General features: G+C 40.6%; 1 protein-coding gene across 2 annotated transcripts in view; it reads right to left on the bottom strand.

Annotated features, from left to right (window-relative positions):
* The window catches only part of npr2 (natriuretic peptide receptor 2), a 233,698-nt gene that overhangs the window by 81,562 nt on the left and 135,708 nt on the right, over nt 1–16,428 (bottom strand). For both annotated transcript variants that reach the window (XM_061980767.2, XM_061980768.2), the window contains exons 10-11: nt 4,585–4,662; nt 576–680 (exon numbers count right to left, since the gene is read on the bottom strand). In XM_061980767.2, the coding sequence (XP_061836751.2) occupies nt 576–680; nt 4,585–4,662 (183 nt within the window). The remainder of the gene's footprint in view (nt 1–575; nt 681–4,584; nt 4,663–16,428) is intronic.

Raw genomic sequence — 16,428 nt, 5'->3', positions numbered from 1 at the left:
CCGATATATACAGTCGTGGAATCAACACATTATTATGCCTAATTCGGACAACCAGGTATGGTGAAGATAAGGTACTTTTTAGAAAAATTAATAAAATAAAATAAGATAAATAAATTAAAAACATTTTCTTGAATAAAAAAGAAAGTAAAACAATATAAAAACAGTTACATAGAAACTAGTAATTAATGAAAAGTAGTAAAATTAACTGTTAAAGGTTAGTACTATTAGTGGACCAGCAGCACGCACACGGACTGTATCCCTTGCAGACTGTATTGATATATATTGATATATAATGTAGGAACCAGAAATATTCATAACAGAAAGAAACAACCCTTTTGTGTAAATGGGGGAGGAATGTTTTTTGGGTTGGTGCACTAATTGTAAGTGTATCTTGTGTTTTTTTATGTTGATTTAATAAAATAAAAAATAAAAAAAATAAAAAAATAAAAAAATAAAAAAACAAAAAAAACATACAGATAATAAAAAAAATCGATACCGATAATTTCCGATATTACATTTTAACGCATTCATCTCTAATATTTAATCTTACTTAGATTTCAGTTTTTGCAGTGTACCTGTAGGCTGCCTCTGGGGCAATACTCGGTTATGATGCATATGTTGGGAGGGTCAATGCAGGCCCCGATGAAGCGGGTAAGATGGTTGAACTGGACATCTCTCATCTGAAAATAACGCACAAACACAGAGTCACTCTCCAAACATCACGTCTCTCCAAGCCTGTGGAAAAAGAGGACACTGGCAGCTCATTTGGATTCAGAGTTGCGGGAATACTTCTGCCAGCATTTCGTCAAAAACGGTGTACTGGCCGTCGGCGAGTTGGCGCGGCGTCTTTTTTCTCACTTGCACCCCCCTCGAAACATGTGCAAGTGCATAAATTGGCCTTGGAGGTTATGAATGAGGCAGTGTGTGGATGTAAAAAAAAAAAAAAAAAAAAAAAAAAAAAAAAAAGTGTTGAGAAGGTTGAACGAGGTGCAGCGCCACGGCCAAGAACTCTGCATGGAAGACACCCACGGTCCAAAGAAAACACTTAGAAAGCATAAATCACTAAACTGCTTAAAAAGCAATTTCGGTGAATTAGATGATTGATTTTGGGATTAATAAGGAGCCATGAATGTCCTCCTGGTGCCTCCAGTCTGACACCTCGGAAAAAATAGCATATATCTCAAAAAAAAAAAAAATGGTATTCATAATTTCAGCAGCGTTCGTTTCTCCTCGGAAAAGTCAAAAGTTTCAGAAAACCAGTGAGTTGCTCCAGTTTCACAGCCTGGTAGATGTTAGCCTGCCCTTTGGCCTACATAATTTCCCCTGCGGAACACTGGCTGGTGTAGAGGATGGGGGGGCCGTGTGGGGGTCTCTGGGAGACAAGTGGTTAAGTTTCCACCATCTATTTGCCTTTTTCATGAGCTGAGGCTTGACAGGCCATCAAGCCTTTGGGAGGTCTGAGGAGCTGCCAGTTAAGACAGCAGTCACTCTCCTGTGAGAGGTCATGGAGGCTTCCAGGAAGTTCTGACTGATCTTCTCTACCCGCCAGCCCAGAAACACAGAGCGAGGCAAAATATTTGCAAAAAGGAGCAGATAATAATTTAGCAAACAGGGCATGTTTAGCACGATGGTTAGAAAGATTTTTAAATTTTTATTTTTTACATTTTTAAATTAATTTTTTTTTAATTCATTTATTTATTTTTTATTTATTTATTGTGTTGTCCCGATACCAATATTTTAGTAATGGTACCAGTCGCAAAATATATTTTGGTACTTTTCTAAATAAAGGGGACCACAAAAAAAATGGCATTACTGGCTTTATATTAACCAAAAATCTTACGGTACATTAAACATGTGTTTCTTATTGCTATCGAAGAACAATGTTGACCTTAAATAAAATAGTGAACATACAAGACAGCTTGTCTTTTATTAGTAAGTAAGCAAATAAAGGCTCCTAATTTGTCTGCTGACATATGCAGTAACATATTGTGTCATTTCTCATTCTATTTTGTCAAAATTATAAAGGACAAGCGGTAAAAATGGATCATTAATAGGGATGTCTGATAATGGCTTTTTTGCCGATATCCGATATTGTCCAACTCTTAATTACCGATTCCGATATCAACCGATACCGATATATACAGTCGTGGAATTAACACATTATTATGCCTAATTTTGTTGTGATGCCCCGCTGTATGCATTAAACAATGTAACAAGGTTTTCCAAAATAAATCAACTCAAGTTATGGAAAAAAAATGCCAACATGGCACTGCCATATTTATTATTGAAGTCACAAAGTGCATTATTTTTTTTTAACATGCCTCAAAACAGCAGCTTGGAATTTGGGACATGCTCTCCCTGAGAGAGCATGAGGAGGTTGAGGTGGGCGGGGTTGAGCTGGGGGGTCAGGGGTGGGTAGGAGGTAGCGGGGGGTGTATATTGTAGCATCCCGGAAGAGTTAGTGCTGCAAGGGGTTCTGGGTATTTGTTCTGTTGTGTTTATGTTGTGTTACGGTGCGGATGTTCTCCCGAAATGTGTTTGTCATTCTTGTTTGGTGTGGGTTCACAGTGTGGCGCATATTTGTAACAGTATTTAAGTTGTTTATACGGCCACCCTCAGTGTGACCTGTATGGCTGTTGACCAAATATGCTTTGCATTCACTTGTGTGTGTGATTGGGCACGCAAAGGCAGTGCCTTTAAGGTTTATTGGCGCTCTGTACTTCTCCCTACGTCCGTGTACACAGCGGCGCTTTAAAAAGTCATACATTTTACTTTTTGAAACCGATACCGATTATTTCCGATATTACATTTTAAAGCATTTATCGGCCGATAATATCGGAAGTCTGATATTATCGGACATCTCTAATTATTAATCCACTTGTTCTCTTGCTGTTAATATCTGGTTATTTTCTCTTTTAACATGTTCTATCTACACTTCTGTTAAAATGTAATAATCACGTATTCTTCTGTTGTTTGATACTTTACATTAGTTTTGGATGATACCACAAATTTAGGTATCGATCCGATACCAAGTAGTTACAGGATCATACATTGGTCATATTCAAAGTCCTCATGTGTCCAGGGACGTATTTACTGAGTGTATAAACATAATATGAATATTAAAAATAAGGAAAAAAGATTCTGTGACGATAAAAACTATCGATGTAATCATAGTAGTATCGACTATTTTTACGTTAAAATTCTGTTGACTGAGCTGCCATATCTTTACTGTAAAATCTTGTTTTTAACGGTGTATTACTGTAAATGGAAAAACAATACATTTGTTTTTACGGTAGAAAAACTAGCAGTTAAGTTGCCAGAATAACAAAGGTACTTGTACTGTTTTTCCATTAAGAATATATTGCTGTAAAAACCAATGTAAATTTAATAGTAAAATTCTGACAACAAAGCTGCCAGCTTTTTACGTAAAAACTCCACCAAAAAAAATTCCGTAAAATGTTGTAAAACATAAAAAAACCACTATATTTTACAGTGAAATTATGTAAATGTTAAGTTTTTACTAGGGATGTCCGATATTATCGGCACAATTGTTCTTCGATTGCAATAATAAACATATATTTATTGTACCGTAAGATTTTTTGTTGAAATAAAGCCAATAATGCCATTTTTATGGTCCCCTTTATTTAGAAAAGTATCGAAAAGTATCGAAATACAGTTTGGTACCGGTACCAAAATATTGGTATCGAGATAACCCTATAATGAATTAAATCATAAATAACCAAAATAACCAACTATTTTATATTCTAAAAATAACAGCAGTTTATAAAACAAACAATATTTGTCTTAATATTTTTCAATATGGTGGTAGTGTGACGTCATGTAATTTGTAATAAAATATGCTAATAAGACTAAAACATATATATAATTACAACTCTTTGTGTTAATATTCATTGCTAGAATAAACATTTCAGCCTCGTCACATTATGTTACGCCTTTTTGCTCTATGTTTTTATAATTGTTTAGCTTTGTTTTATTTCTACAATGTGCCATAAAAAAGCTGCGTCGAGCAAATGGATCCCCAGGCCACATTTTGCCTTCCTGATAAATTAAGTAAAGCGGTTGTGTTTAAATGACTAAAAGAGTGCCTCTGAGCTGTGTTCTCATCATAAACGTGATAAATGTTGGGTTGCACCATTCTGGAGGTTTACTGCACACAGTGCTAATGCAAACTCCCTAGGCTTGTGGTGGCGGATCTCTGCGTTCACTCGTGCGAGGAAAACATTCATGACAGCTTTTATTTGATAAGACTTGATGCGGCTTGCCAAGGAAAGAGCGTTGTAAGAGTCTTCAGTAATGACGATACTGAAAAAAGCAGGTATCGATGTATTTTTTACGTGTCGGATAACGACTTGACATTGAAGTATCAATACTTTTGACAATTGTACGCCAACATTTGTTAAATAACTGGATTGTAATCACAGCAGAAAGAGCAGTGGAAAAGAGTGGAACAATAAACATTAACACCTTAAAAAAAAGAAAAGTACAGTTATGCTTTTCTATCCACCTTCCAAAAGTCAACATCAAGTAAAGCAAACAAATATGTTATATTTAAGCAACACTTACATGTTTTAGCTCCAGTAGAACCTGTCTGGTAAGCTCGATCCTCTTCTTGTTGACATGTTTGATGGCCACCAGGTTCCCCTACGTTCAACACACATCACAGGCACTCATGTAATTAAAAGGAGGTAATTTACCCTAAGCCAGTAATGCTGTTATTTTCACACTAAAATGTACACAATTGGCAGTATATATATATATATATATATATATATATATATATATATATATATATATATATATACGTTAGGTTAGAAAAAAACACAAGCGGCTACATCATCCCGACAAGCCTGTTTCGCAGGTTTATTGCCTCTTGTTATGTGTGTGTGTGTATACCGGGGTAGAGCGGAATATACGTTAGGTCAGGAAAAAAACACAAGCGGCTATATCATCCCTACAAGCCTGTTTCACAGGTTTATTGCCTCTTGTTATGTGTGTGTGTATACCGGGGTAGAGCGGAATATATGTCAGGTCAGGAAAAAACACAAGCGGCTATATCATCCCTACAAGCCTGTTTCGCAGGTTTATTGCCTCTTGTTATGTGTGTGTGTATACCGGGGTAGAGCGGAATATACGTTAGGTCAGGAAAAAACACAAGCGGCTATATCATCCCTACAAGCCTGTTTCGCAGGTTTTTTGCCTCTTGTTATGTGTGTGTGTATACCGGGGTAGAGCAGAATATACATTAGGTCAGGAAAAAACACAAGCGGCTATATCATCCCTACAAGCCTGTTTCACAGGTTTATTGCCTCTTGTTATGTGTGTGTGTATACCGGGGTAGAGCGGAATATACGTTAGGTCAGGAAAAAACACAAGCGGCTATATTATCCCTACAAGCCTGTTTCGCCGGGTTATTGCCTCTTGTTATGTGTGTGTGTATACTGGGGTAGAGCAGAATATACATTAGGTCAGGAAAAAACACAAGCGGCTATATCATCCCTACAAGCCTGTTTCGCAGGTTTATTGCCTCTTGTTATGTGTGTGTGTATACCGGGGTAGAGTGGAATATACGTTAGGCCAGGAAAAAACACAAGCGGCTATATCCTCCCTACAAGCCTGTTTCGCAGGTTTATTGCCTCTTGTTATGTGTGTGTGTATACCGGGGTAGAGCGGAATATACGTTAGGTCAGGAAAAAAACACAAGCGGCTATATCATCCCTACAAGCCTATTTCACAGGTTTATTGCCTCTTGTTATGTGTGTGTGTGTATACCGGGGTAGAGCGGAATATACGTTAGGTCAGGAAAAAACACAAGCGGCTATATCATCCCTACAAGCCTGTTTCACAGGTTTATTGCCTCTTGTTATGTGTGTGTGTATACCGGGGTAGAGCGGAATATACGTTAGGTCAGGAAAAAAACACAAGCGGCTATATCATCCCTACAAGCCTGTTTCGCAGGTTTATTGCCTCTTGTTATGTGTGTGTGTATACCGGGGTAGAGCGGAATATATGTCAGGTCAGGAAAAAACACAAGCGGCTATATCATCCCTACAAGCCTGTTTCGCAGGTTTATTGCCTCTTGTTATGTGTGTGTGTATACCGGGGTAGAGCGGAATATACGTTAGGTCAGGAAAAAACACAAGCGGCTATATCATCCCTACAAGCCTGTTTCGCAGGTTTTTTGCCTCTTGTTATGTGTGTGTGTATACCGGGGTAGAGCAGAATATACATTAGGTCAGGAAAAAACACAAGCGGCTATATCATCCCTACAAGCCTGTTTCACAGGTTTATTGCCTCTTGTTATGTGTGTGTGTATACCGGGGTAGAGCGGAATATACGTTAGGTCAGGAAAAAACACAAGCGGCTATACTATCCCTACAAGCCTGTTTCGCCGGGTTATTGCCTCTTGTTATGTGTGTGTGTATACTGGGGTAGAGCAGAATATACATTAGGTCAGGAAAAAACACAAGCGGCTATATCATCCCTACAAGCCTGTTTCGCAGGTTTATTGCCTCTTGTTATGTGTGTGTGTATACCGGGGTAGAGCGGAATATACGTTAGGCCAGGAAAAAACACAAGCGGCTATATCCTCCCTACAAGCCTGTTTCGCAGGTTTATTGCCTCTTGTTATGTGTGTGTGTATACCGGGGTAGAGCGGAATATACGTTAGGTCAGGAAAAAAACACAAGCGGCTATATCATCCCTACAAGCCTATTTCACAGGTTTATTGCCTCTTGTTATGTGTGTGTGTGTATACCGGGGTAGAGCGGAATATACGTTAGGTCAGGAAAAAACACAAGCGGCTATATCATCCCTACAAGCCTGTTTCACAGGTTTATTGCCTCTTGTTATGTGTGTGTGTATACCCGGGTAGAGCGGAATATACGTTAGGTCAGGAAAAAAACACAAGCGGCTATATCATCCCTACAAGCCTGTTTCGCAGGTTTATTGCCTCTTGTTATGTGTGTGTGTATACCGGGGTAGAGCGAAATATACGTTAGGTCAGGAAAAAACACAAGCGGCTATATCATCCCTACAAGCCTGTTTTGCAGGTTTATTGCCTCTTGTTATGTGTGTGTGTATACCTGGGTAGAGCGGAATATACGTTAGGTCAGGAAAAAACACAAGTGGCTATATCATCCCTACAAGCCTGTTTCCCAGGTTTTTTGCCTCTTGTTATGTGTGTGTGTATACCGGGGTAGAGCGGAATATACGTTAGGTCAGGAAAAAACACAAGCGGCTATATCATCCCTACAAGCCTGTTTCGCCGGTTTATTGCCTCTTGTTATGTGTGTGTGTGTGTATACCGGGGTAGAGCGGAATATACGTTAGGTCAGAAAAAAACACAAGCGGCTATATCATCCCTACAAGCCTGTTTCACAGGTTTATTGCCTCTTGTTATGTGTGTGTGTATACCGGGGTAGAGCGGAATATACGTTAGGTCAGGAAAAATTACAAGCGGCTATATCAGCCCTACAAGCCTGTTTCGCCGGTTTATTGCCTCTTGTTATGTGTGTGTGTGTATACCGGGGTAGAGCGGAATATACGTCAGGTCAGGAAAAAACACAAGCGGCTATATCAACCCTACAAGCCTGTTTTGCAGGTTTCTTGCCTCTTGTTATGTGTGTGTGTGTATACCGGGGTAGAGCAGAATATACGTTAGGCCAGGAAAAAGCACAAGCGGCTATATCATCCCTACAAGCCTGTTTCGCAGGTTTATTGCCTCTTGTTATGTGTGTGTGTATACCGGGGTAGAGCGGAATATATGTTAGGCCAGGAAAAAAGCACAAGCGGCTATATCATCCCTACAAGCCTGTTTCTCAGGTTTATTGCCTCTTGTTATGTGTGTGTGTATACCGGGGTAGAGCGGAATATACGTTAGGTCAGGAAAAAACACAAGCGGCTATATCATCCCTACAAGCCTGTTTTGCAGGTTTATTGCCTCTTGTTATGTGTGTGTGTATACCGGGGTAGAGCGGAATATACGTTAGGTCAGGAAAAAACACAAGCGGCTATATCATCCCTACAAGCCTGTTTCGCAGGTTTATTGGCTCTTGTTATGTGTGTGTGTTTACCGGGGTAGAGCGGAATATACGTTAGGTCAGGAAAAAACACAAGCGGCTATATCATCCCTACAAGCCTGTTTTGCAGGTTTATTGCCTCTTGTTATGTGTGTGTGTATACCGGGGTAGAGCGGAATATACGTTAGGTCAGGATACCATCCCTACAAGCAGGTTTCCCTGCTCGTCAGGGGATTTTAAAATCCTCTGACAAGCAGGGAAACCTGCGAAACAGGCTTGTAGGGATGATATAGCCGCTTGTGTTTTTTCCTGACCTAACGTATATTCCACTCTACCCCGGTATACACACACACACACACACACACACACACACACACACACACACACACACACACACACACACACACATATATATATATATAAAACACATATATAAATATATATTTTTATTGAATAAATATGTATTGATTTGTATTAATTAATTATATATTTATAATTATGTATTAATTATATGTATTCTATATAGTTTTTATTTATTTATTTATTTGTATATATATATTTATTTATTTATTAAATATATATGTATTTATTTTATTAAATATATATATTTTACCATGTTTCTTGAATGATTAGACATTTACTTTATGTTTAGAATTTACACAAGCCAGCTTTTGAATGTTGTTTTTACTTTAAAATCGATCATTGTAACAATTTAGCTACCTCAGAGTCTCCAAAACACAAAAAAAGTCTCCAATAACATTGGTAAAAGTCGCCAGGTTTGTTGCAAAAACAAAAAAGTCGCCTAGTGGATTGGAAAGTCGCCAGATTTGGCGACAAGAGGCAACCTTGATCACCCCCTGGGAGGTGAGGGGAGCAGTGAGCAGCAGCAGTGGCCGCGCCCGGGAATCATTTTTGGTGATTTAACCCCCAATTCCAACCCTTGATGCTGAGTGCCAAGCAGGGAGGTAATGGGTCCCATTTTTATAGTCTTTGGTATGACTCGGCCGGGGTTTGAACTCACGACCTACCGATCTCAGGGAGGACACTCTAACCACTAGGTCAAATGCAGAGAATAATTTTGCCACACCCACATCATGGGTACTTTAACTTTTTAACTTTTAACCTTGCAAAAGGGCGGGGGCCGAGGGATAATCTGATCCCAGGCCAGTGAGGCCACACAAGTAAATTGTTTCCATTCCTAAATTAAAATAGAGAAATATGCCTACATGTAATTGATTGGCATTTGTGGAAAAAAAAATAAGTCTGTGCAGTCATCAACGTCAGTGGTCCCCAACTTTTTTTGCACCACGGACCGATTTAATGTAGGCACTATTTTCAGGGACCGGACAATTGTGCCAGATAAATACAGCAACAATAAGTGCATGAAAAATACAAGTAACTATAAGGCTGAATTAGTGGGAGCTTGTTTCTTTGCAATCAGATGCAGATGGAAATCAGCCTTTGGCTACAATCTGTCACATTTATATTTGATGTGTTCATGAATGTGCATTGTATCATGTCACACAGTTATAACAAATATAACAACTTTTTTATTGTACATCTCTAAACCAGCTTATTGGTGTGTCTAGTGGAATAGGCCAAAGTTAAGTTGGAGAAAATGCAGTCCTTTATAAATTATTTCATGTTTCTCTGCGGCCCGGTAGCTAATGCGTCACAGACCGGTACCGGTCCCCGGACCGGTGGTTGGGGACCACTGATCAACGTGACTAACGTGACTTCGGCTGATTGACGGGCGAAGCAGTGAAGCTTATTAAAATGTACTTGAGATCCTCGATTGTCACAGGAGCGTCTCTCTGGACTTGGTATAATTAGACAGCATCAATCATACAGTTGCACAAAAGATTTCACATGATGATGTCATTGATGATTTTTGCATCAAAGAAGGCTCGAAAAGTCACGTTTTAAGATTGCACTTCACGCCTGTTGTTAATGTTAAAGGCCTACTGAAACCCACTACTACCGACCACGAAGTCTGATAGTTTATATATCAATGATGAAATCTTAACATTGCAACACATGCCAATACGGCCGGGTTAGCTTACTAAAGTGCAATTTTAAATTTCTCGCGAAATATCCTGCTGAAAACGTCTCGGTATGATGACGTCAGCGCGTGAGGTCACGGATTGTAGAGGACATTTTGGGACAGCATGGTGGCCAGCTATTAAGTTGTCTGTTTTCATCGCAAAATTCCACAGTATTCTGGACATCTGTGTTGGTGAATCTTTTGCAATTTGTTCAATGAACAATGGAGACAGCAAAGAAGAAAGCTGTAGGTGGGAAGCGGTGTATTGTGGACCGACTGCAGCAACACAAACACAGCCGGTGTTTCATTGTTTACATTCCCGGAAGATGACAGTCAAGCTTTACCATTGGCCTGTGGAGACCTGGGACAACAGAGACTCTTACCAGGAGGACTTTGAGTTGGATGCGCAGACGCAGTACCGTGAGTACGCATGCAGCTGCGGCTTCCAAACATTTGATCGCTTGCCCGTACGTGCGTGCCGCTATGTGCATGTCACGTACGTAACTTTGGGGACTTTGGGGAAATATATGTGCTGTATGAACTTTGGGGAGGTGAACGGTACTTTGGGCTGTGGGATTGAGTGTGTTGTGCAGGTGTTTGAGTTGTATTGGTAGGTTATATGGACGGGAGGGGGGAGGTGTTTGTTATGCGGGATTAATTTGTGGCATATTAAATATAAGCCTGGTTGTGTTGTGGCTAATAGAGTATATATATGTCTTGTGTTTATTTACTGTTTTAGTCATTCCCAGCTGAATATCAGGTCCCACCCGCTTCTCACAGCATTTTCCCTGAATCGCTCCCACTGCCCTCTAGTCCTTCACTCTCACTTTCCTCATCCACGAATCTTTCATCCTCGCTCCAATTAATGGGGAAATTGTCGCTTTCTCGGTCCGAATCGCTCTCGCTGCTGGTGGCCATGATTGTAAACAATGTGCGGATGTGAGGAGCTCCACAACCTGTGACGTCACGCTACTCGTCTGCTACTTCCGGTACAGACAAGGCTTTTTTATCAGCGACCAAAAGTTGCGAACTTTATCGTCGATGTTCTCTACTAAATCCTTTCAGCAAAAATATGGCAATATCGCGAAATGATCAAGTATGACACATAGAATGAACCTGCTATCCCCGTTTAAATAAGAAAATCGCATTTCAGTAGGCCTTTAATGCCAGTTGTGAACAGGGGGAGAAAACACTGGTTGAAAAATCTGCTACAGTCTGAGCATGAATTCATATTATGTTAATTATCTGCTGTTTCTCTATGTACAAAACTGGTGTGTTATCATAACCGGAACTGTTCAGATGTTATTAGGATGATGCAAAACAGTTTACAGCAGGAATCCTTTTAATGCTCCATAGAGTACACTGCAAAAAGTCAGTGTTCAAAAACAAGAAAAAAACATACAAAAATGAGGGGTATTTTATTTGAACTAAGCAAAATTATCTGCCGATAGAACAAGAAAATTTGGCTTGTCAAGACTTTCCAAAACAAGTTGTCAGGAATGTCCCTGACAGTTTGGTTAAGTTTTAGTTTTTCCTCTGTTTGTTTTATTTCCTGTCAGCACTCTTATTTTGGTTGTTTCCTGTTTGTCTCTCTGAGCGCTGCCCCCTCAGCTGTGGCTGATTGGCACCTGGCCACACCTGGTGTCAATCAGCCAGCTGCTATTTATACCTGCCCTGCCCTCCAGTCACTGCTTGGATTATTGTCAATGTCGCTAATGATTGTCGAGATCAGTGTCATTTATACTTGTCGATGTCATTTATACTTGTCGTTGTAGCTCTGTCTACTTCTGTTCACTCTGCTCATGTCATAGTTCATCCTGCTCGTTTCTTGCCACGTGAGTTTTGTTTATTCGTGTTACAGTAAGTGTTTTTGTTTCTTGTCCATAGTTTAGCCTTTGTGCTAGTTTCTGTTCATAGCCAAGTTTGTTCTCCGCCTTGTGCGCGCCTTTTGTTTGTACCTTTTTGTTTGTTTCTTGTCATAGAGTTAAATTAAATCATGTTTTCCTGGACAAAGCCTGCCGTCTCTGCATCTTGGGGTTCGTCACCTACAAACTCTGTCAGAGTTTGTAGGTGACACTTAAAATGCATTTTCCCATTGATAACATCGTGCGTGCTCTTTCAGTCAATTAGTGCGCGAGGAATATATATATATATATATATATATATATATATATATATATATATATATATATATACACAGCCCGGCCCCCAACCAAATTTTTTTATTATACTTTTGAAGAATTTACCTGAATGTGCATGGACTATTTCTGTTCAAAATTGTTTGAAATGTCACATGTTAAATGTTTAAATATTAACTGCCAGTTTACTGTACTGTGCCAACTGTACTACTTTATAAGTACGTATTTTCTCTTGTTTCATTGAAAATAACACAGCAAAGTCCATTTGGCTGTCATCTGTTTTAATTATGAGACACAATTGTGTCAAAGTCATGATTTTTTTTTTCATGCTTAAAATAAGAAATTATTACTTTAAAAAAGTACTTTTATACTTGTGAGTGTTGATGACACAGCTTTGCAACACTTGATATTCTAGTTTCAAGCATGTTTTACTCAATATAGGTCATCAAATCTCAGCAACAAGCTGTAATATCTTACTGAGATCATTTAGGACCAAAACCCTTAAAACAAGTAAAACACTCTAACATAAAATCTGCTTAGTGAGAAGAATGATCTTATCAGACAGAAAATAAGCAAATATCACCCTTATTTGAGATATTTAATCTTACTTAGATATCAGTTTTTGCAGTGTAGGTTTTTTAGTTAGCTTTCTTCATGGATTTTTCTCTGCCTTTACGACTCTTCACAGTGCCACTGTATTTTCCAAACTGGACTTAAACAATGCGTATCACTTGGTCTGGATCATAAAGGTGTACGGATGGAAAACTACTTTCAAGACCCCTTTAGGGCATTTTGAATACCTGGTTATGCCTTTTGGCCTCACAAATGCACCTGTGGTTTTCCAGGCCCTTAGAAATGACGTGTGGTTTGATATACTGGACCACTTCGTTTTTTTCTACCTTGACAATATTCTGATTCAGTCGTCTTCTCTAGAAACCCACCATAAGCATGTGCGCCTCGTCCTCCAACGTTAAGGTTGAAAAATGTGCTTTTCATCTGACGTTGGTTCCTTTTCTCGGGCATATTGTAGAGACGGGTCAGCTCCGTCCTGAACTTGCTAAGATACAAGCTGTTGTTGACTGGCCGACTCCCACTTCTAGGAAGTTGTTACAGGGCTTCTTGGGATCTTCTACCAACATTTTCTACGCAATTTCAGTCGGATTGCTGAACCATTGATACGGCTTACATTGATTTAGATTCCGTTTGTTTGGTCTTCTGAGGCAGAGAAAGTGTTTAAATGGTTTAAAAAATTGTTTACCTCTGCAACTGTCCTCACCCACCCTACTTCTTTCTCCTTTTTTCGGTCACGGTGGATGCGTCACAGACTAGTGTCCAAGCCGTCCTTTCCATTCAACCCTCTACTGATGGGAAACTGCACCCCTGTGCCTTCTTTTCTCGTCACCTGTCCCCAGCTTAAAACGAGTATGACACTGGCCATCATATTAACCCTGCAGGAGTGGAGGCATTGGCTGGAGATCCATCTATTTGTTGTGCTTTATTATTCCTCACCGGCTTCAACTTCACCCTCACTTTCAGCCTTAGATCCCGCAACAAGAAGTCAAATTTATTGCTAAGAATGTTCTCTACAGTGACTGAGTAGTCTCCTGTGGTAACCATTATCCCAGATTCTCAGATTGTTGGTGCTCTGGAGAGGGGTGTGACGGATGCATGCTAGGACCTACTCATCCCTAATGGTTGCCCACCAAATCGCCTTTGTGTTCCCCCAGATCTACGTTTCGCTGTTTTGGATTGGGTACAGAGTTCAAAGGTTGCCTGCCATTCTTGTTTCAACCGGACCTGGTTTCTGCGCTCCCAGAGAGGGGTTGAGGTGCAGGCAGCATACCCCTTCCCCTTCGAGCTGTCCTGGATGAAATGAAATTCTTTTTTCCAATCATTTTGGAACTTGCAAGCGTATTTATTCTTCTTACTCGTCGTCGCCATGTCTCTTCTTTGTTCCTGTGCTTCGTCTCCTTCTTGTTGTGTGTGCAGTTGTGCACTGAGCTCCAAAAGCCGTAGATGTTATTGTAGCGTCCCGGAAGAGTTAGTGCTACCAGGGATTCTGGGTATTTGTTCTGTTGTGTTTATGTTGTGTTACGGTGCGGATGTACTCCCGAAATGTGTTTGTCATTCTTGTTTGGTGTGGGTTGACAGTGTGGCGCATATTTGTAACAGTGTTAAAGTTGTTTATACGGCCACCGTCAGTGTGACATGTATGGCTGTTGACCAAGTATGTCTTGCATTCACTTGTGTGTGTGTGCTTGAAAATAATGTTATCATTAAAGGCCTACTGAAATGCGATTTTCTTATTTAAACGGGGATAGCAGGTCCATTCTATGTGTCATACTTGATCATTTCGCGATATTGCCATATTTTTACTGAAAGGATTTAGTAGAGAACATTGATGATAAAGTTCGCAACTGATAAAAAAGCCTTGCTCGTACCGGAAGTAGCAGACGAGTAGCGTGACGTCACAGGTTGTGGAGCTCATCTGCACATTGTTTACAATCATGGCCACCAGCAGCGAGAGCGATTCGGACCGAGAAAGCGACGATTTCCCCATTAATTTGAGCGAGGATGAAAGATTTGTGGATGAGGAAAGTGAGAGTGAAGGACTAGAGGGCAGTGGGAGCGATTCAGATAGGGAAGATGCTGTGAGAGGCGGGTGGGACCTGATATTCAGCTGGGAATGACTAAAACAGTAAATAAACACAAGACATATATATACTCTATTAGCCACAACACAACCATAACAAACACCTCCCCCTTCCCGTCCATATAACCCGCCAATACAACTCAAACACCTGCGCAACACACTCAATCCCACAGCCCAAAGGACCGTTCACCTCCCCAAAGTTCATACAGCACATATATTTCCCCAAAGTTACGTAAGTGACATGCACGTAGCGGCACGCACGTACGGGCAAGCGATCAAATGTTTGGAAGCCGCAGCTGCATGCGTACTCACGGTACCGCGTCTGCGCATCCAACTCAAAGTCCTCCTGGTAAGAGTCTCTGTTGTCCCAGTTCTCCACAGGCCAATGGTAAAGCTTGACTGTCATCTTCCGGGAATGTAATCAATGAAACACCGGCTGTGTTATCCGGCACAACAGTCAAGGGGTGCATTCTACGTCGGGGGTGCGTTATCCAGCACAACACCTGCCGCAATACACCGCTTCCCACCTACAGCTTTCTTCTTTGCTGTCTCCATTGTTCATTGAACAAATTGCAAAAGATTCACCAACACAGATGTCCAGAATACTGTGGAATTTTGCGATGAAAACAGACGACTTAATAGCTGGCCACCATGTTGTCCCAAAATGTCCTCTACAATCCGTAACGTCACGCGCTGACGTCATCATACCGAGACGTTTTCAGCAGGATATTTCGCACAAAATTTAAAATTGCACTTTAGTAAGCTAACCCGGGCGTATTGGCATGTGTTGCAATGTTAAGATTTCATCATTGATATATAAACTATCAGACTGCGTGGTCGGTAGTAGTGGGTTTCAGTAGGCCTTTGAACCAGTTAAAAGTTCATACAACGTGTTAGCATTTCTTGACATCTTCGAGTAAAGACCATTGTTAAATCCGTCCAACGCTACATTATTATGTGAATGGGTCGGCACGCTGTTTATATGGAGGAAAAGCGGACGCCTGGACAGCATGCGGCTGTTAAGGGGTGAAGGTTTCAGGTGAGAGAGGACGCTAAAGGCAGTGCCTTCAAGGCACGGCCCCAAATTTGTTGTTCGTGTGGAAATCGGTAGAAATTCGGGAGAATGGTTGCCCCGGGAGATTTTCGGGAGGGGCACTGAAGTTCGGGAGTCTCCCGGGAAAATCGGGAGGGTTGGCAAGTATGCCTATTAGGTTGAGTGGAAGATCAACCGATGTGCTGTTCATCTGAAGCTCCCTGCCTCTCTTAAGGTTAATTCATCATCTGAGGTCATCCCGCATCTGCGGTCCCCTCCAAGGTTTCTCATTGTATCCCATTGGGTTGAGTTTTTTCTTGCCCTGATGTGAGATCTGAGCCAAGGATGTCGTTGTGGCTTGTGCAGCCCTTTGAGACACTTGCGATTAAGGGCTATATACGGTAAATAAACTTTGATTGATTGATTGATAAACCGAGTAGTTTTTGTCTCTTTTACCGCTGTTTTGCGGATTCTTGCATTAAACCTTTTTGTATTTACTTCCTCTGTGTTGTGTCTGTCTC

The sequence above is a fragment of the Nerophis lumbriciformis genome, linkage group LG20, assembly GCF_033978685.3.
Source record: "Nerophis lumbriciformis linkage group LG20, RoL_Nlum_v2.1, whole genome shotgun sequence".
NCBI classification, from domain to species: domain Eukaryota; kingdom Metazoa; phylum Chordata; class Actinopteri; order Syngnathiformes; family Syngnathidae; genus Nerophis; species Nerophis lumbriciformis.
Note: the sequence above shows the minus strand (reverse complement) of the source record. Positions and strands in the feature narration are given on the sequence as shown.